Here is a 22,718-nt window from a genome sequence, read left to right as displayed (position 1 = left end):
TACATCTTATTAGTCCCTTGTAGATGATCGTGTTCTTACTCCGTCTCTTGGATTTCCAATGACTAAGTCATGTGGGTGACTTCTTAGCCATTTTCGATTTGGTTGAAAACTCATTGGATTCTCAGAGTTTCCTTGTTGTTGAAACATCATTTGTTGGATTTCCTCTTGTTGCGAATTGTTGACGGGTATTTCTTCGGGTTCATCTACTGGGATTTCTTCCATTGGGATTTCGGGTGCAATTTCGGGTACGGTCACAGTTGGTACTTCACGTGTCACGTTGGGTGTTGATTCAAATTGATGAGTACTCATGTCACTTGTTTCTTCTATATCCTGCAACACATTTTCCTCAAAGATTTTGTTAGAATTATTTAAATTAGAGTTACCTCCCTTATCTTTGATTTCTTTGTCGTTGTTTTCGTCGAACACAACATGAATTGATTCTTCTACCACCATTGTTGATTTATTGAATATTCTGTACGCCTTGCTAGAAGATGAATATCCTAAGAATATTCCTTCGTTCGCACACTCGTCAAAAATCTTTAAATGAGACTTTCCATTAACAAGTACAAAACATTTACACCCAAATGTATGAAAATAAGTGAGGTTGGGTTTCCTCCCTTTCCATAATTCGCATGATGTTTTGTTATGTGACTTGTGGATTAGACTGCGATTTTGAGTATAGCACGCCGTATTGATAGCTTCTGCCCAAAATCTCTTTGGTAGTTCGGCGGCTATATCATGACTCGTGCAGCTTCTTTTAGTGTCCTGTTTCTTCTTTCAGCTACGCAATTTTGTTGCGGCGTTCGTGCGGCAGATAGTTGGTGTAGAATCCCTTGTGAATTGCAATAGGATTGAATCACGCCATTCACGAATTTGGCTCCTCGATCGGTTCGAATAGTTGTAACCTTCATGTCTTTTTCGACTTGTAATTGCTTTAGTAGTTCCGACAACTTTGATTCAACTTCGCTCTTTTTCTTCATGAATAACGTCCATGTGTACCTGGAAAAATCATCAACAACAACCAAAGTATATTTCTTACCACTTATACTTACTGGGTCTACTGGACCAAATAAATCCATGTGTAGTAGACTTAGAGGTCTTGATGTTGACTCTTGAGCTTTGGATTTGAATGATGCATTGATTTGTTTTCCCTTCTGGCGTGCATCGCAAATTTGATCCTTTTTGAATACAATGTTGGGTAGTCCATCAACTAGCTTGTTTCGTGCGAGCTTACTGATGGTTTTGAAGTTTAGATGATTTAGCCTTCTGTGCCTTTCCCAACTTGCTTCATTTGAGTTGCTTGCCATCAAACATACAGAGTCCTTCGTTGTACTCCAATCAACAACATACATATTTTTCTTTCTCGATCCGGCTAGTACGACTTCCTTCGTAGATTCGTCTTTGACTTGACATTTATCTTTGAAAATTCTACGAGATAGCCTTTGTCGCAAAATTGACTTGTGCTAAACAAATTGAACTTTAATCCTTCGACAAATGATACATCTTCAATTCGTAAGCCATTCTTCACAATTGTTCGGGTGCCTTTTGTTGTTCCGTATCGATCGTTTCCTCCAAAAACTACTTTTGGTCATTCGATACTTTGGAACTCCACTAGACTAGCTTTATTGTCGGTCATGTGTCGAGAGCATCCGTTATCGAAATACCAAGTTTCCTGCAATAAAATTAATTATTTTTAGGTACCCATATTTGTTTGGGTCCTTTTGCGTTAGTAATTTTTGGCATCCAAATCCACCTAGATCCCACTAATCCAAGAGTAGGTGATTTGTAACCATTTAAAACTTTATAATCATAACGCACTTGCGAATAATGCTTTGGTGCGGGTTGGGAAGCTAATAGTTGCTTGATTCTATGAAATAGAGCAAATCTGGACTTGGTCCGTGGTTTGTCTTCAAGCAACCAATCTTCTTCTGAGGGATATAATCTCCCAGCCCCAATTCTCGGAATTCTTCCCATATTCCTATGAGGTTTTATTGCACTTGACTTGTTGGTTCTCCTTTGAGATACAAATTTTTGCCTTTTAGAATTTCGTTGTCTTGCCGAGATATCATTGTGTTGATTCGGCCTTGCAACATTTTTATTGGCATTAATTTTGTTTCCAACTCCTTGTCTCATTGTGCTATACTGACTTTTCACAAATTTTACCACTGGAACTTTATTAATTAAAGTAGTAGTAGAATTAGTCAGTTTTTTGAGGGGTTTTGAACATGATGGATCGTAGCCTAGTCCGGCTTTATCTCCAGCGGGTTTTTGCATGTTTACCATTTTATCCATTATTTTGGATGAATTCGTAAATGATGCGATTACTTCCCGAAGGTTATGTTCTCGAACCTCTCTTGCTTTGCACTCTTCTTGAAGTCGAACATTTTCGGCTTTCAAATTACTCATTTCATTTAGAACATTTTTCAATTTACGTGCTATTTCATCCTTTTCAAGGATTAACGTATTATTGCGCTCTTTGATTTGAGTATGAGTGGCCATGACCTTTTGACAATCTTCCATAAGACTTAGAAATGATTCTTAAGTCTTGAAAGAAGTGTCAACTGAACTAAAGGAACTAAAGGAACTAGAAGATACCTCTTCTTCATTTTCGTGCGCCATTAGGCATTCTTCATGCTCGTATGTTTGACTTACTAAACATAGCAATGCCCGTGTCTTCTTGTGATGAATCGCTCTCATCACTGGATGATTCTTCGGATTCGCTTGCCTCTAGCGGATCACTTATCAAAGCCTTTTGTTTATTCTTCTTGAATCTCTTTTCCTTGGACTTGTATTCTTCCTGCGAAGGGTTAGAAGCATTTGAATTTTTGCTTACCTTGGGGTGTGGACATTCGGCCATAAAGTGTCCAAGCTTTCTACAATTATAACACACATTTATGTTATCTTCGACTGATTCTTTCCTTGGTCTTCTAAACGAGCTTCCTTGTGGTGAACTCTTGAATTTGTTCTTTCGCGTGAACTTCTTGAATTTCCTAACAAATAAGGAAAATTGTTTGTCCGATAAAAAATCATTATTTCCTACTGACCTTGATGTAGACGGTTGATCTGCCATTAGTGCGGATGTTCGTTCATCGCGTTCTTCTTCAATTCGTGTCTTCATCTCGAACTCATACGCCTTAAGATCACTAAATAGTTTATCCGTAGATAATGTCCTTAGATCTCTATGGTCTCGCATTGCGGTTACTTTCATGTCCCAATTAGAAGGTAGTCCACGCAATACTTTGAGTGATATTTCCTTCTGGGAAATGGTTTTGCGAAGATCACTTATTTCACCAAGAATTTTGACTAAGTGAGCTTCCATATCGGTAATACTTTCGTTAGAAAGCATTTTGAAATCTTCAAATCTTTTCATGGCGATGGTTAGCTTGTTGTCCTTTTCTTGTTCGTCGCCTTCACCGATACTAATGAGAGTATCCCATATTTCTTTTGCCGTGGTGCACTTTCAAATCTTTGGGAATATGGTGTCATCAACCGCTTTGAACAAAATATCCTTGGCAATATTGTCCAAGTTATTTCGCCCTCTATCTTCACTAGTCCACTCCATTTTTTGCTTTGGAACATATTGTGGAGCCGTTGGATCTCGTGCAGTAGTGGTATTTGCGTGCATGATCGAAATAGGACCATTTGTGATGACCTCCCACATTTCATCATTTAAAGCGGATAAGTGCACATGCATACGTATTTTCCAATCATCAAATTTATCAAGTGAGAAAAGCAAATTTTGAGCAAGAACCATATCTCTCTGCATTTTGAAGTTTGGAGATCTGCCTAGCAGTCAAGAAATGACTCAAATAGACAACCGCTCTGATACCACTTGTTGGTCCCGAATGGGTGGCGAGAAGTCTAGAGGGGGGGGGGTGAATAGACTTCTCTAACTTTTCAAAATTTTCTTAAGCACACAACACTTTGGTAATTTCAACTCTAAATAACAAGCATAAACAAGCACTAGTACAAATTTGACCAAAAAAAGTAGACCATTAGCATCTGTTCTTAAAAAAGGAAGTTCTAAAGCATGCATTGTGGCATTTTTAAAATTTATAAACAACATTTAAAAACTGTTGTAATAACATAACAGTTGCTAAAAGTGTAGTCTGAAAAAATCGGGCACTTTTGGTCACTGTTTTAAAATGAACGGTGGCCTTTGTGCTACGAAATAAAAGAAAAAACCCTAGTCTATTTCTCATTCAGATTACGCCTTCTTCGCCTCGCCTCCCTAGTCTACGGCGCGCCTGGTCACGGCGGCTGACTCCTCTCCCTTTTGTCGACGACGGCGGCTTGAGCAGCAGCAGCATCTGACGAGAATAGCGGCGGCGAGATGATGTATTTTGAAGCCGTCGCCGGAATTTCTACTTCCCTTGTGTCTGTCACTAAAGGTCCTTCCTCTTTGTCTCTGTCCCTCGCCCAAGTTCTGCCTTCCTCTCTCTTCCTCTTTGTCTTCGTCCCTCGCCCAAGGTCTGCCTTCCTCTCTCTACCCTAATTCTACAGTAGTTATTATATATTTGGAATAGTCATTTGATATACATTGTCGGATGGTCTGTTTAGCAGAAGATTAAATTGATAAGAGAGCCTACAAGAGACTTGCCAGCCGTCGGGGACTTGACTCTCGGTGAATTGCTCAAGTACAAATCCCAGGAAGGTGTTCGGGTTCTGTTATTAGTTTGGGATGACAAGACCTCTCACGACAAGTTCTTCATTAACAAGGTATGAGTTTGGTTTTGTGTTTTACTCTGTATTACAAAAACTGTTCAATGATATAAGTCTTAATCTCTTTTGATGGTTTAATTGCCTTCAGTTAACCATCTCTAAAATATGTTGTGTTACTTGTTGCAATGTTTTTATATCCCCTAGTTTTTGAGAATAAAGTAGGTATCAAGTTCTGAGAAGACTATCAATTAATTGGTTCTTTAAGTCATCAAGTCCAAGCCTCTATTAGCATTTGCTCACCTTTGTTCATGATGAAGCATCAAATTATAATTGAGCATCGAGCCTTGATCTAAACCTTCATGCATAGCATTCAAGTGTTTGTAACCAAGCATCTATTAGTCGACCCAAAGGGGTCATTTGTATATTCAAGTGTTCGTGACGGACTATGAAGTCAAAATCTAAAGTTTGTTGTGTCTGTAGTGAAGAAGTCCAAGTCCAAAGTTTGTTGCATATGTGATTCTTAGAGGAAAAGTGTAAAAAGTTCATTGTGTACATGATTATTCATAGAGAAGAGGCTTGAGATTAAAATTTTACAGAATAAAATAACAATAAAAGTTCATTGTGTTAATTCATTGAACTATTTATACTTTATATGTTGCTATCCCTGCACTAGCAATTTGCTTGACTTAAAGCCCTGCTGTTCATGAAGAGACTATATTTTAAACAATATAAGGTTCCATCTTTCTTTCTTTTTTTGGGGGATTTATTTTATCAACCATCATGGTATAGTCTCCAATACACAATCCTGCATGTGTGTATACAATGAATTTCTAGTCCAAATTGACAGTAAAGTTGAAAGGAAAATTTAAATGAAAAGTGAAGATGACATTGTTAAAGTGCAAAATGTGTAAAAACCTAGGTTTATGCTGTTCTGTAAGATAATTTTTCACCACTGTTTGTTTGTGTAGTTGATGGTGATGATCCATGCTGTAAGTTTTATTTTGATGAATATTTTTATTTTGAATTTTTGTTTATAATATTTATTCAAGATGACACTGGATGCAGGCAGGAATAATGGCGACCCACAATGAGGAGACCAAGAAGTTTTTTAAACACTCATCTGTGATTTGTGTTCTGTCACCTCGTTATGCCAGCAGTAAGCATAGCTTTATTAAGCAGCAAGTGAGTTCTCTTATATTCTATTACTTCATCTGTATGTAATACTTTGTTTATACAACTTTCAACAGCTCACATACCTTCCATCAGTTTTGTCTTGGCTATTCAGAGCATATTACTGGCTTTAACATTGCATGTTTTTGTCGAGAATAATTTTTCAATGTTGAACAAAAATCATGAGGGTTTTAAAAAAGGCGTTGCTGTTTGTTGCTTGATGGGAACTCTTGTCTTCCCTTCAGTGGGATGAATCAATATCATTCCATCAAATGCAAACATGCAGGATAAATATGGTTTTTGTTTCAAACTCATTGGCCATTTTTTGCCATAAAATGCATCAAGGATTGCCTAATTATTTGGAGAACTTGTGGGGGTGAAGTGCTTTGTTAGAAAAATCTGGGAAACAATCCCTCACTGTCTGATGTGGGTAACATGAAACCCAAAAAAAAAAAAAAAAAAAAAAAAAAAAAAAAAAAAGAGGAAAAAACAATAGCACTGTTTAGGGAGCACCAATCCCTTCACATAGGTCAAGCCAAATGTTTATCCCTGGCCTGTTATTTTTTAGTGTAAAGAAGTTAGGGTAGATGGCGTGGAGGTGCTAGTAGATCTTGTAATCTCTTTTCAGGTCTGACTTTGTGTAAACACTTGCTCAGTTTTCTTTTTGGTAATGATATATACATTGTCTACTTGGGGTTCAGTTATTGTTTGACATTGACTTGTACTGGCACAGTGGCTCTTGAATTATGATTTTTTTATTTATTTATTTATTTTTATTTTTTTTTGTTGGATTGATTCCTTTTTACCCATCTTGACATTCTGAGAAATGTGTTTGTGATTTGTGAATTTGGCTATTGTTCACAGATTGTTGGAACCATGTTCACACACCACCAGAAGTGTGTGCTTGTGGATACACAGGGTGATGGTAATAATCGAAAAATTACAGCTTTCTTGGGTGGTCTTGATCTCTGTGACGGTCGCTATGATACACCTGAACACCGTCTATTTCATGATCCAAGTCGTATTAATTTTCATTTGGACTCAAGAAAGGCAAGTTTTGCTAATGTGGATCCCTCCATGTATTCTAGTGAATTTTATTTGACAACTTCACACGTACACTGCAGGAAGTAGAAACAACTCCTGCGTATCCAGATATATGTTTTGTCGTTGATGATTTTGATTCTACTTTTGATGCAGTGGTAATGCATTGGTTCTCTTCTTTAGTATTTTGAAATGCTATCTTCTCCTTTTTTCTAGCTTTGGACTCTGGCAGATTTAATAAGATAAAGAGGAATGCTTAACCATAGTTGCAGAAATGGTGGTACTTGGTAGAATTACTTGTTACACTTGTTGCTGTTCATAGATGCATTCAAGCTTTAGCATGCTGTTCAAACTCACTTTGATGAGGCTGTTTCCCCAATTGCATATATTTATGTGTCCCAAATGTTTTAAAGTTTGATGAATCATGCATGCCTTCAGGGCTAGAAGCCTCCAAATAACATCTTTTCCAGGTTTTGACAAATGTGGACCACTGCTATTGTGTAATTCTAAATGCAAATGATGGGGCTGCATTTCCCAGTGATTCTTCCCAAAGTGAGACAAGTGGTGGAAAGGCTCAGAGTTCAAAGGTTTGAATATCATCACATATTTAAGTTAATTGTAACTTTACCTTTTCTTTACTTTTGCGTATTTCAGTGGATCTTTCATCTAACTTGGAAATGAAAGAGCTGGACTGTATTAATTTGTTTTGCATACAGTAAATGGTAGCTCATTTAAAATGTACTCCTCTCTGTGCTATTTACAAAGAGAAAAGAGGGAGATAATCTGAAAGAAAATAGTATTAGTATTATCTTGTCGTGGCCACAATATTTTGTAAATGAGTGCGTGTAATTTTATTTGGTTTAAACATTATTTTTAATATTGTTAACTTATGTTTATGATTTGTTAAAGAATTGTATCTGAGTAACTTCAGACAAGTTTGTTGATCGAATATTTTGATCATCTAATATGTATTTTGTGGATTGTGTTGTAATTTAGATTATGTTGTGGATTGCGTTATATTGTGAATATTATTGTAGGATTGGACGATTATTTGGGATGATTTAATTTGATTATGTTGATTGTTGAATAATATCGCTGAAAAATACAGTGAAGAAATTTATTTTTTTAAAAAAGGACAATAGGCATCGGTTCTTTTTGAGAACGCGACGCCTATTGTCTTTTTTTAAAGAAAAAAGCCTACTACAGGCGTCGGTTATATATAAAGAACCGACGCCTAAGAACGACAGACGCCAAAAATATAGACTATTAGCGTCTGGTTCATAGGCGTCTAGCGTACAATAGATGCCTACTGCTTCTTACAACAAACGCTAATGAGCTGTTTTGTACTAGTGAAGTTAAACAACTTAGAGTGTGCACAGCGGAATATGTAACGGTAAAGTGTTATGCTTGATTGTGCAGTGCTCAAAGAGAGATTCTATACATGCAACACGTTAGAAACACTTGATATAGATTAAAGATGATGTATGTAAAATTTCACTTGCATGCAAACGTGGGAACTATCAAATCCAGACTGATAAAGATATGCGATAAATCGTAACGGGTTAGTTCACAGTTGATAAACGCATGCACGAAATATAATGAGCAGTAAGTAAAGAGAGAGAGAGATTTATAGTAGTTCGAAGATGGTGTAATTCTCCTACTCCACTCTTCTCCTTTCACTTCAAGGAGGAAATTCACTATTCTTCGATCACCCAGATACAATAGTGAATAAGTGTCCACCGACACTTCTCCGAGTGCTTCGCACAAAGCTACACTCCACCAAGGTTTTTCGCAAGCTCCTCTTGTTACTCCACATTCCCGAGTACTTCGCACCAAGCTCTACTCCTACACCACGAGAACTACACACAAAGCTACGATCTCACAGGGTTTTCACAAGCTTTTCTTGTTACTCTTCCCTTTACAACCGAGTGCTACGCACAAAGCTACACTCAAACCGGGTTTTTCACTCTCTCTAGTTACTCGACCCCTTTTCTACACTCAGTAGAAGTGTTTACAATGAAATACAATGATTTCTCTCTCAGATTTGAATTTTTCTAATGAAGATCTAATTCCCCCTTTACTGGCTAAAAATATTTCTTGCTTTTCTCTTTGTAAATCTCTTGTTGTTAGCCGTGGTTCACCCTTTTCACCGTACTTGTCTTCAAGTCTGCTTGGACAATTTATAGCAAATGAAAGCTATTTGTCCGTTGATCAACTTTCGATCTCGATCGTCCATTTTGAATTGTAGTTGATCAAATAATTGTGTCAACTTGATCTGCAAAAGTCATTTGCCGTCTGTCAGAAGATTTGAATAATCTTGTCGTTGTTCTTCATTGATCTGACAAAAACTTTTCTTGGAATGTGTAACCTCCAAATTTGAGTTAATCTCAGGCTTGACTTTTGTTGAATTATTGATCTGATATGCCAAGTTGATCAAATAATTTATCTGTTGATTCTTGCTTGTGTATTAAAAAGATTTCCTTTGTGAATCAGCTTCTTCGACTCCTTCGTCTTCCTTCGCAAAAATGAGGGTTCCAAAAAGACATCCTGTCTAAAGTTGTAGCATGTCTAAGAATGATGTCATAGCCCGTCTCAGGCTTTTGTATATCATGTCTAAAACTTTAGCCCATCTAACTTGTATCATGTCTAACATCAAAAATTGCTTCAAGTGAGAGTCAAATTGTGTATCATTTGGTAGCTTTGCAAGTCTTCTTCCAGCTCCGCTAATTAACCCTTTGATATATATCATAACTTTAATTCCTTTTGTGTCTTCTCTTCACATGGGTTCCATAACCCGTCTAGAAACATATCATGTAGTGACGTCATCATCCGTCTAAAAAGGAATATCATGTCTAAAAAACTTTGGCTTGATATCACTTCCTGTATAACCATAGCTTGTCTAATCTTTTAGACAAAAATGCTCTTAATAGGAACTGAACCATAGATCATCAAGTATCAAGTATATTAAATATACCTCAACAAGTCTCTTTCCATCTCAACCTTTGATGACTCCAACGCTTCATAAATGTGTTAAGCTATGATCCCGCTTACATTTATTCCTCCACCAATAAGGTGTTCACGTAGGCTTCATGGCAAGGGTGCACCATACTTTGTGAACCAGAACTGACTCAAATAAAATAAAATTGGGGACTACAAAAATACATTTGGCTCATCAAAACTTATACAATATATTCCTAACAAAATATTATCAAATATTAGCAATTTGTTTGCTTCAGGCAAACCAACATGGTCTGACTCACTTTTAGCTGTTAAGCACATAACATTTTTGCATAGTACATAGCATTAAAAATAGAAGTTGCAGACTTCATTCACAAGTCATGAGTCATTAGTCACTCAAAGATCAATTCATATTCAGAATCTTTTAGACCATTTTTTAAAAAATAGCCCAATGATGGGAAAACATAACTATTAAACTCTATTAAAATTTTACTTAGTACATGCATATTTTATAATTTTATAATTTTATTATGTTTATTATTTATGACTTTTTAGTTTTGGTATTTCATCAAATATATATTTGATGACCTTCTTCATTAAATTTGTCATCTTCAATTATGGTATATTGTCCCTATATTCCCTACACAAACCTATTAATAACATGTATTTTTATGTTACAAATGAAATATCGAGACTAAAGAAAATTATAATTAAAAAGAAACATTAAAAAGTACTAAAATACTATGTACTAACTAAAATTTTAATAGAGTTTATTAGTTTTATTATTTTATGTGCAAAAACTATAATTTTTTTTGAAGAGTTAGGGAAATATTAAAAATAAGAAGTCAAGGACTAAAATAGTTAGTAAGGAACAATTGATGAACTAAAAACACATCTTTCCTATATAATTATGTGTAGTTGACTATTAAATTGCTTCATTTTGTTGAAACTCAACGAAATAAAAATAAAATATTAAATTTTTTTTTAACCATCACAAGATTTGAGCTAAAAAATATATATATACCAACGCTATAAAAAATTATGTGGTTAAAAAGTAGAATTATAAAATAAATTTCAACAAAACGCATAGAAAGATTTTTAAAAAATTATCAAATATTTACGATTGAAATGTTGTAGGCAAAACTAAGAAGAAAATAGTAAAGTTATGAAGTTTCTGTAAATGTACAATTAAGAAAGCTCACTGTATAAGTTATCAATGCAGTCAATTACATTAACATAGTTTTAATTCCAATTAATTATGACTTAACAGTGAGATTTAATAGTGTTAAAGAAAAACTTAAAAGATGAGGGATAACATTGGAAACTGTTTGTATTACTATACGAAAGAGATTATAAGGAAGAAGTCTTTAATGCAATATATTGCACTAACACATTTAGTTAAGCCAATGAAACTAAATGCATTTTCTCTCTAGGGTTTCTGGAGTTCTCTCTTTGTCTCTCTAGGGTTTTGCCAAGCTTTTCCGTTTAATCTCCGGTGCGCCTGTGCAGTCCTTCGGTTTGGATGCAGCGGCGTGCGACAGATGTGCTGGATGACGAGTTGGTAGAAGGATACGCTGGTATCTCGTTGCATGACGATGAGGCAGTACTGGTCCCGGTTGGTGACGTGCATGTCGGAGAGGCACGAGGAGGTCGCAAAACCTAGGTCTTGATTGGTAGGTTTCTGACGCGACGATTGGTGAAGGTGGAGTTCATGCAGCAGGTACTTGCATCAGCCTAGCAACCTGTGAGTTGGGTGCAGGTATCGGAGCTAAAGCCGAACCTCTTCATGTTCGTGTTCTTTCATCAAACGGATCTGCAGCATGTTATTGATGAAGGCCCTTGGTCGTTTGACAATCATACGTTGGTGTGTAGGCCAGTGGCGGAGGGGGTGTTGCCCCTGGATGTGGTGTTGGATAGTGTTGACATGTGGGTTCAGGTGTATAACCTCCCTATGGGTTATACGTCGACCATTATTTTGGAGCAGGTGGGGAATTTCCTGGGCACGTTTGTGAAGGGGGATGAGTGGTTCGATGATAGACCTTAGAAGGCTTTCTACCGGATTCGTGTGAGTATCCTGGTAGCAAAGCCATTACAGCGACGTATGAGGTTAGCTAATTAAACGTGATGGGTCTTGGTGTTGGGTGAGTATTAAATACGAGAGATTGCATACATTATGTTTCTTCTGTGGTTTGTTGGGGCACTCGTACAAGTTCTGTTTACAAGCTAGAAACTCAACTTTGGCTGTTGATCAGTATCCGTTCGGGGCCGATATGAAGGCGGGTTTACCGCGTCGACCGAGACCGGTTGGCCATTCGTGGCTTGTGCCGGTAGGGGGAGTGAGGGAGGAGGTGGTCGTGAGAGGGGTTGGGGAAGGCAGTTTGGGTGTGAGGGGCGGGTTGGTGAGGGAGGTGGTGCGACAGGTAATGACGATGTTATGATGACTTATATCTCAAAAAACTTCTTAGTGGCGGGTTCTGTGTAACACCCCCGATTTTTACCACATTTTTAAAACTTAAATTCAAAGTTAAACATCTAATCATCAAGACATAAAGCAAACGGAAGCTATATAAAATCAGTAAGCATTATGCCACACCCATAAACCATGGGTGCACAGGCTAGTCAACAACAATCTAACAAAACATAACAGTACTAAGGCGCACAGGCCAACAAGGATAACCGTCTAGCAAGGGATCTATTCTATTTAAGTCCACATCTAGCGCACTCGGCATCTACTCAAAACCTGTAAAATCAAGGGATAACACCCGGTCAACGAATATTGCTGGTAACCCATCAATACGCGTTAAATATCATATATAGATAGATATAAACAAAACCATTTGGAACGGGGATACAATATATATCATTTTAAAACCAAAGAGAGAAGTCAACACCAAAGACTCATCAATCACTCTCAAAAGGAACTATGATCACCATCCTCACAACAACAACAAGACTAGAAACATGAAAGACAACACAACTCAGGATGCATTCTACTGATCACAAAGTAGAATACATCAAGACATGCTCATAAGCAAGGAGTTCACATTCACACGGTGACAACTACATGTCACAAGTTTCACAGTTCCAACCTTATGCCCTGTTCCAACCTTATGGCTACCCCCGGCCTTATTTCGGTTCCAACCATTATCTCCTAGTGCTACCCTGTACTTCTGAGTCCAACCTTTTGCCTCCGGGGACCGTCGTCCCCCCTCCAACAAACCCATATTACCACCGATCTCTCAGTACACGAGGGTACCATTAATTTCATTCACACAACCGCCAACTCGTGAGCAAAGCTCAAGTAACAAGCCACCAATCTCAATCATAGTCACACAAGGTCATCATCATTACCAAGAAGACTAAGGCTCAAAAATAACCTCAATCAACTATCAACAAGGGTACAACGATTTACATACGTTCACATCATAGGAAGCAATCAAGAGATCACAATAAAGACATGAGATCATACCCAACAACAAAGGATTTCAATCCAACGCCAAATGATTGTCAACACAAGTTGCCAATCCCAATAAGAAGGAACAAACCACACATACTAACATTTCAACATCAAACTAGCATGCTTATCAAACGGGTAAACCAAAAGTAGTTCCAAAGAACATTCAAGACTCACATTAGCCCAACGAATCACAAAGTTGGACCCTTAGCACGATTCAAGACACCAAATCCTATCATGGATTCCTAACACACCGGTCTAGACATACCCGAAACATCAAGAAGACTCACAAATAGCCCATTAAAATAACAACGGGGGGTCAAAAAATCAATACCGAGAATAAAGAATCACGAGGAACAAATCCCCGGCCAACACCCATAACGTACCCCGTGGGTGGGGCCGCTGAGCACCCATAACGTACCCCGCGGGATAGGGATTCCCCGTCCCCGCCAAATTCCCCGCGGGGACGGGGACGGGGACGAGGTCGTGGTAGCGGGGACGGGGAGTATACTCCCCGCCCCGCCCCGCCCCGTTGCCATCCCTAGATATTAGGGAAAAAACTCTTAGACCGTTAGACAGTGATAAGTGAAAACATCTTAGTCAGTGTAAAGTGGAAACAGTTTTCATGTAAAAAATCATTTATGTTTACAGGTGAACAACAAAACCTGCAAATGAAAAATGAGAGGGACATTGAATGCAGAGCACACCATGAAGTCTCGGGATTGCTTTGACTTCTTTAGATTGTCTCCATAGTCCTCACACTGAAACCACTATATCCTCTCTATGTCTCTCTATAACAAAGTTCTAGACAAATTTGTTTCGAAGCTTTGCAATCTTAAGGATGCAAATAAATCATAATTTACACCAATTACGAGCTGCAACATCTTTTTGCTTTCGAAAGAGTCATCTTATTTTTTAATATATGTAATTAAATATAGAATATAAATACATAGATGAATAAATAAATAAATTATAAATATAAACATTAGTATATTGTTTTAATTTTATTATTAAGTATGTTAATATTTACAATTTATTATATATGTTAATATTTAAGTAACATTGGTGAGGCCAAGCACCTTGTGCTTAGATAGCATGTAGTGACCTCTCCCATGTGGGAGGTCATGAGATTGAATCTAAGTAGAGGCATTGTTGACTCTTAAGTTAAGAAAATATGTTTGAACAGATACTACAATGTAATATATGTGAGTGTTTTTTTTAGTTAAAGAGTTCTGCTATATAGACTCCCAAAATTCTACTCCCTCATCATGTGGATCCACCGAAAAGTGTCTACATCAAAAGAATGTGAGAGGGAGTACAAGTTGGGAGTTTAAAATGGGAGTACACCAAGTATTTTCCTTAGTTAAATTGATTGATTTGATTTTTTGTATTGTGATGGTTTAATTTCAATATGTTAGAGATATAAATGCCCAAACCTGTTTTTTTTTAGTTAAATTGATTGATTTGATTTTTTACATTGTGATGATTTAATTTCAATATGTTAGATATAAATGCTCAAACATTCTAATGTAAATAAAATAACTCTTCAATTAGTTTACAATAATTAAACAAATACAGTTTACAAATAAAAGTATGTACGTTTATCCCAATATGAAGTCATTGAAAATATCAATATATTGTTTTTATTTTATTATTAAATATGTTGTTATTTACAATTTATTATATATATATGTTAATATTTAAGTAAGAGTTAATCAACAATTTGGCCCCTTAATTATTAGCGAACTGTCAATGTAGTCCCTCAATTGCTTATTCATCGATTTGGTCCCCAAAAACAATTATTTTTAGTCAATTTAGTCCCTCCGACCCTCGATTTAGTCCCCAAAAACAATTATTTTTAGTCGATTTAGTCCCTCTGGCCGTCGACGGAAGACGACCTGAGTGACTAAATCGACTAAAAATAATTGTTTTCGCGGACCAAATCGATGAATAAGCAATTGAGGGACTACATTGACAATTCACTAATAGTTGAGGGACCAAATCGTTCATTAACTCTTTGTAACATTACTTAACATAACTCATATCCGTGCATCGCACATGTATAATTTTAGTTAACATTAGTTAATAACATTTTCCAAATTTTTAGAAGGTTGGATAAAATTGTAAACGGAAAGTTCGAGAGAACAATGAAACGACCGGTTTACTGCGTCAACGTTGAACTATCGTATGAGTGGGGTTTGTCTGGTTCAATTCACCTAATCCTTCTTCCTCGTCAATATTCGATCCTGAATACAAAACCCTTCGTTTTCTAACTATAATAATTCTCCTTTTATTGTTTCTTGATCCAAAGCACAAATACTGAATTCGCATCGGAATTGAATCGATCAACGCCATGGCCACAAGCGGAAACAAAAATATGAACGCCAAGCTGGTCCGTAAATATTTAATTTTTCTTTTCTTGTGTGCGTGTGTCGGCGGGCGGAGGCGCTTCATTATGCGATTTCTCATCTGGGTTGCTCTAACTCTTCTCAATTTTCGAGAAATTCTATGCTTAAATGGTTAACCGCATCTTGTGATTTGGAAACTTGTACTTATCCTTGACTTTCGGTTGCAAAATTTTATGTTTAGTTAGTAGATTCTGTTTGCAAATAACATCTTCTGTGTTTGAGTTGCCTACAGGTGCTCCTAGGAGATGTTGGGGCCGGAAAATCTAGTTTAGTTTTGCGTTTTGTTAAAGGACAGTTTGTTGAATTCCAGGTTAGTTGTTAATTTGGTATTTATTTATTTATTTGTTTGTTTTTACAGAGATGGGTTTGGTTCTTGAATTTGACTAAACTTGATTTCTTCTATCTGCTAATGAAGGAATCAACTATTGGAGCTGCCTTTTTCTCTCAAACAGTGGCAGTAAATGATGCTACTGTTAAATTTGAAATATGGGACACAGCAGGTCAAGAGAGGTACCATAGTTTAGCTCCAATGTACTATAGAGGAGCTGCAGCTGCTATAATCGTGTATGATATAACTAATCAAGTAAGTAAAGAGGAAGCTTCGTAATTATTACCGTGTAAAGTTGTATGTATTGCAGAAATTAATTTAGGTTTGATTCTTGATTTTCGCTTTGTAGGAATCCTTTCAAAGAGCCAAAAAATGGGTTCAGGAACTTCAGGCACAAGGTTTCTAATGCTCATGTTGCTTCTTTTTTTCCCGGTTTATTTTTGTTTCTGCTTGATGCTTTTCTATTTTTCTTGTGATTTAGGGCCTACTCAGAACACCTTGTTGTCTAACAAAAAATCAAAAAAGAAAATTTCTGATTTCTCTATGTGAATGAGTTTTAGTTTCACTTCTGTCCTCCATGCTGTTGTGGCTAGGTAACTCAAACATGGTTATGGCGCTTGCTGGAAATAAATCTGACTTGGTAGATGCAAGGAAGGTGGAAACAGAGGCAAGTACATTTAATTCGATTCTCTGGGTTTGAAATGCTGCCAACAAAAGCATGTTCTAAGTATTTGATGGTGCAATTGATCATGGAACAGAGCTGACAATCGTTTCTTTGGTTCTTGTTTCAAACAATTGACTCTATAAATAACCAAGTATTTAGCCAACTCTTTTGTTCTTTTCGTTTTTCTGTCCCCTTTTCCCTTCCAATTATAATTCTATTTCTTCCAAATTAGAAAGATCATATTCTAGGGAAAATAGAGTGATTGCTACACACATGATTGACTTTTGTTGATAAGATATGCACAGCTTGAAACAGGGTTCTGATTATGTTACAATACTAACAGGAAAAGTAATTTGGACTACACATTTTAAGCTCTGAGAATTATTGTTACTGAAATTTTTGTTACTTTTGTTGCAGGAAGCACAAAAATATGCAGAGCAAAATGGCCTTTTCCTTATGGAAACCTCTGCAAAATCTGCAACCAATGTAAATAGTATTTTCTATGAAATAGGTAAGTTTTTATTCAAGGACTTTACTTTCAAGGTGCAACTGCTTTTTCCTTAACACTCACCCAGGCCAAGGTCACACCACTTAGCATGGTCACTTAAGATACTACTTTCTACGTTCTTCTTTTATTACAGCTGCAAAACCGATGTTTTTGAAGCTTCCCATTTTGCACATATGGAGTCTGATATTAGGGTCACAATTATTGGCAGTTGTATGAAAAACTATTTTTTAATAGTTGTCATGTGCTTACATCAATATCGAGTGGGCTGATTTGCCGTTCTTTAAGTTGGAGACTATAATAATAATTGTTCAATTGAATGTCTCAGATATGCTATCACCCCTAAAATGTAGAAATCATTATGTGTTGTGGCTGGCAAATTGTTATAATGATTTTTGCTTTAAATGGCTCTACAATGCATATGTTTTTTTTGTGATCGGGCCCCATGTAAATCTGGCTCTGTTTGCTCAATCTCATGTGTTCTGCACTTCTGCATGTATTTTGAACTGCATTACTTAAGTGTGTGTATTTGTTCAGTTAGATAACTGCTCAAGAATCTATTTGTCTTTGTTAAGAGTCCACATTGAAAATATATGAGAGAATATATAGGTTTATATGGCCATTGGTTATACTAGCTAATTGATTGAATTCAATCTTTTAGTGTGGTTTGGCCCATGTGCATTATAATCCAATTGAGTGACCTTGGCCCAATCTTTAGATTATAACATGGTATGTCACCCGTGGTGGTGGCGTCCAAGCTTTTTTCCCGGGAGAGGTCCAATCCTATACTAGCTAATTGATTGAATTCAGTCTTTTTGTGTGGTTTGGCATTGACCTAATACAATAAAATTTATGAGTTGGTTTCTAAATGGTTCTCGTTATAGATTTAGATTGCAGTTGTAGGTGATCATCTGCTATGATCTTTGCCTTCGATATTATTTTGTTTGGATGTAATCGCTATAACTGCCAAACTGACTGTGTTATACATGCAGCCAAGCGACTGCCTCGCATGCAACCAGCGGCAAATCCGGCGGGCATGGTTCTAATGGATAGACCAGCTGAAAGAACTGCTACTGCTTCTTGCTGCTCTTAACTTCTATTGTCATCCTGAAACTACACATGGGTTTGTATTTTTTATTGTGTTTTGTTAATTACATGTTCTTATGTACCAAACATTGTGATTTGTCCACTCCTGTACAGGAATCCTTAATTTCATCATTTTCTAAGATTTCTCCTTTGGATCCTATGAATTTCCATTATGCCGCGAGTTCCACTGACCACTGTTGTGTATCCACTATCCACTATTCAGATGCATGTTCGTAAAATTTATTGAACATTTTTTTTTCAACTCATAAATAATGAAATTTAAACGATTGTTAATAAGATTTGATTTTTCCGTTACGGATTAAATACTAATTTTAGTCATTTTGTTACAATATTAAATTTTTAATATGTCATTTTTATTAATATTGATTTTTTTTATTTTGCCTAATTTAATAACAATATTTTGAATTTATATTATCTCATAGTAGAATTATAAGTTTATTTAGAAATAAAAAAAAAACAAAAATTTAAGTCACATGTTTTTATTTTATTAAAAGAAAAAAATGAAAATAGAAAATATAGTGAAAAATATATTATATGGAGTTAATGCCATATGAGACTCTCGAAAGTATAGTGGTTTTGTCACATTTAGTCATAAACTTTTAAATTAATCTCTCGTGGTCTTTGACTTTCAATTTGTTATCATATATAGTTCAAGTTAACCACTAAAAAAATTGCAAATGGTAACAATTTAAATGTCGAAGGATCACGAGTGATTAATTTGAAAGTTTAGGATTAAATGTGACAAAACTCAGATGGCATTAACTCATATTATATGTAATATTACTTTATTCAAGATGTATGATGGGCAATGATGACATGGATAGGAGAGTTAATGCGGCAATGAGCCAATGACTAGCATAGTGTAATGTTACGTGAGGAGTTAATATTCAATGGGGAATTCTATTTGCACCACCCTAATTGCTATTTACACCACCTATTTAATAGATGTGATAACTTTTAGGTGGTGTAAATAAAAAATTGCTATTTGCACCACCTTCATTAATTTTAGTCAAACATTATTTTTTTTAACAAATATTTATTATAAATAACACTTTTTCCCCTTAGGTATATGTTTTTAACACTTTTTCCCTCTTAGTTATTCATGTATCCACATTTGCCTCCTAGTTATATTAAAAGTGGCATGTTTTCTTCCTTTTATGTTTGATAGACATTTTTACCCTTAAAACTAAATATTTCATTTATTTTTCTTCTCCAACAAATTATTGTTTATATGTACGGATGGTCACGGTTCAGTTCAAACAATTTTTTTTTTTATTGCCAGTTCAAAATTTATTTATTTATTTATTATAAATTTTATTTCTTATTTTTAAAAAAAAAAATAAATTTAATAATTATTTTATTGTATTTTATTTTTTCGGTTCTGAATCGTAAGCAAAGACAAAGGGAGTTTGTTTTAATTTGCAACCACATGTGTTATATATTACTCTTTCGAACTTCATTCCAGTTAAAAAGGAGGAAACATTATTGATTTCTTAGGCTTTCGTAGTCATATTGAAGTTGACAATCCATTACGTTCCAATGACATTTTGGAGTGTGATTTTATATCTAAGATTATATTTGATTTCTCTCTTTTTGAGGAATGCACACCTTCATTAGAGGACATATATACTAGTAATCTACAATTACTTTGATTTAACAGCAATTTGTTTTTATATGATTATTATATTATATATAATATGATTAAGCCAACTATCATGTAATATGATGACATTTCAAATAAATGGTCATAGGTCCAAACCTTGGGAGTGGAGCTTAGATTCTTAGGGTTAAAAATGTTTAATAAAATATAGAACAAATATAACTAATTGTGAAGGCACAACGCAACTTTATTTTCTTATACTTACGATTAAGAACCGAAAAATGAAATAAAATAATTATTGAATTTATATTATTTTAAAAATAAGAAATAGAATTTATAATAAATAAATAAATAAATTTTGAATTGGCAATAAAATAAAAAATTGTTCGAAGCGAACCAGAAGTTGCTCCCACACTACCACTGGTGAGACACAATCCCTGGTCTTTCTTCTAAAGTTTTACCTCTGTGACCAGTTGAGCTGCCTATGCGGGATGTTCTAATTATCATGTTTGTTTAAATTAGTATAATTAAATTAAATCATAATAATCATATTTGAACATAATAATAATTTAACAACCCGTGCAAATATGATAATTAGAACATCTAATTATTTCCAATTATCAGCCGTGCATATGGTTAATCACTAATAATGTATCTAATAATTAAAAATGTGTAGAAAATTAGGTATATAATAATAAGGGAAAATGACACTTTTTCCCCCTGAGTTATATACTTATAGCACTTTTCCCCCCTCAATTATTTAAGTGGCTGTTTTTCCCCTAAAATGTTAAATGGACATATTTTAAAATAAATATTTTATTTATTTTTCTTCTCCAACAAATTATGACCATAATTTGGTTCAAACCAAATAAACACTATAGCAACCAAACCGAAATATTCCAATTACAATTTAGAATCGGAACTCGATATTTAGAGTTTATTAAAATCCCGGAACGGGTTCATGTTCCGAGCTGAAAAAATAAAATACATTTATTGTTGAATTTATACTATTTTTAAAATAAAAATAAAATTTTAAAATAAAAACGGTTCAAAATCGCGAATTGGGTCCGGAACCGCCAGTTCACGGTTCAGGATCCAATTTTTTTGATTCATAATTTTAATAAATTGAAATCCAAATATTGGGTTCTAGATCTGAATCATAACCGGAAACTTTTAATTCGATTGCTATAGTGTCCGATTCAGTTCGAACCGAATCGTAGTCATCCCTACGTATACGCAATAATTTGTTGGAGAAGTAAAATAAATAAAATGTTTATTTTAAGGGTATAAATGTCAATTTAATATATTAGGGGGAAAAACAACCACTTTTAGAATAATTGAAGGGGCTAATGTGCTTACCTAAATAATTGGAGGGAAAAAAGTGCTATAAGTATATAACTCAGGGGGAAAAAGTGCCATTTTCCCTAATAATTAAGTAATAAATATATTAAGGAAAGTAGATATAATTTGTTAAATAGAAATAAAAGAGTTTCCTAATAAAATAAAATTCTTAGATATTTTACAAAAAAGGACCCGATTAATATTGACTTTGATTTGTAATGATGTGGCATCTTCTCCTTTATCGCCGGTGTATAGCATCTATACACCGGCGGCGCATCAAATATTAATCCATTTTATATATGTAATAATCTGTGAATAGAAATAATTTGCATAATTGTATATTCGTAACAAATAAAATCGTCTCATTATTCCTTACAATTCTAGTAAACTTTTAATTCGATTGCTATAGTGTCCGGTTCAGTTAGAACTGAACTGTGGTCATCCCTATGTATACACAATAATTTGTTTGAGAAAAAAAATAAATAAAATGTTTACTTGAAGGGTAAAAATGTCAATTTAATATATCGGGGAGGGGGGGGGGTGGGGGGATCGTCACTTTTAGAATAATTGAGGTGGCTAATATGCTAACATGAATAATTCAGGGGTAAAAAGTACTATAAGTATATAACTTAGGGGGGGAAAGTGTCATTTTCTCTTAATTAAATTTTGAATTAAAAATTATTAATTACACCTCATAAATGAGGTTTGACCAAGGTTGTGCAAATAGCAAAATGAACCTTCATTTGGCTATTTACACCACCTATGTAATTATTGAAAGTTTTTACCTTTTTACAATTTCAAGATACTTTATACCTACTTTTGACCAAAGGGTGGTGCAAATAGCAACACCTAAAATCATTTATAATTAAATCAAATAAAATCACTATAGTCAAGGACTATATTGGATAGGGTGTTGCTATTTGCACCATCCTTTGACTAAAAGTGGGTATAAAGTATCTTGAAATTGTAAAAAGGTGAAAACATTTAATAATTACATAGGTGGTGTAAATAGCCAAATGAGGGTTCATTTTGCTATTTGCACCACCTTGGTCAAACCTCATTTATGAGGTGTAATTAATAATATTTTAATTCAAAACATAATTAATTAAAACATTAAATTAAACAAAAAAAAAAAAGAAAAAAGATGAACCTCATGAACCCGTCACTGTTTTGCTTCTTTTTTCTTTTTTTTTTTTCTTTTTTTTTAATGCCTAATTATTTATGTAATATTTTTTTAAAGTTTTTATTTTCAATACATATTTATTTTAAGTTTCTATTTTCAATAGATTTTTTTTTTGTTCAATATATATAATTTTTGTTCAATACATTTTTTTAAGTTACTAATTTCAATACATTTTTTTAAGTTTATAATTTCAATACATATTTTTTTTAAACAATTAGTCAATATTGATGTTTGTGAGATGAAATTACTGATAATTTGGGCGGCAGAGAATACAATTTGGACTCATATGACTCTATA

At 34.9% G+C, this 22,718-nt stretch overlaps 1 protein-coding gene and 1 long non-coding RNA gene across 2 annotated transcripts; both read left to right on the top strand.

Moving 5' to 3' along the window:
* The first annotated feature begins 4,534 nt into the window (after positions 1 to 4,534).
* Positions 4,535 to 7,274, top strand: LOC109147441. The gene is made up of 3 exons (XR_002048658.1): positions 4,535 to 4,719; positions 5,728 to 5,844; positions 6,697 to 7,274. It is a non-coding gene; the product is annotated as an uncharacterized LOC109147441 (long non-coding RNA).
* An 8,168-nt stretch (positions 7,275 to 15,442) lies between these two features.
* LOC109147440 (ras-related protein RABF2b-like) lies at positions 15,443 to 18,470 on the top strand. Its single transcript, XM_019295099.1, has 7 exons — positions 15,443 to 15,677; positions 15,926 to 16,003; positions 16,109 to 16,276; positions 16,371 to 16,419; positions 16,615 to 16,688; positions 17,103 to 17,196; positions 18,183 to 18,470. The coding sequence occupies exons 1-7, from the start codon at positions 15,639 to 15,641 to the stop codon at positions 18,281 to 18,283; spliced, it is 603 nt and encodes a 200-aa protein (XP_019150644.1). The 5' UTR covers positions 15,443 to 15,638; the 3' UTR covers positions 18,284 to 18,470.
* Positions 18,471 to 22,718: the final 4,248 nt, after the last annotated feature.

This window comes from Ipomoea nil, unplaced genomic scaffold (genome assembly GCF_001879475.1).
Source record: "Ipomoea nil cultivar Tokyo-kokei standard unplaced genomic scaffold, Asagao_1.1 scaffold1993, whole genome shotgun sequence".
Classification (NCBI taxonomy): domain Eukaryota; kingdom Viridiplantae; phylum Streptophyta; class Magnoliopsida; order Solanales; family Convolvulaceae; genus Ipomoea; species Ipomoea nil.
This window is presented reverse-complemented; position numbering and strand designations above follow the sequence as displayed.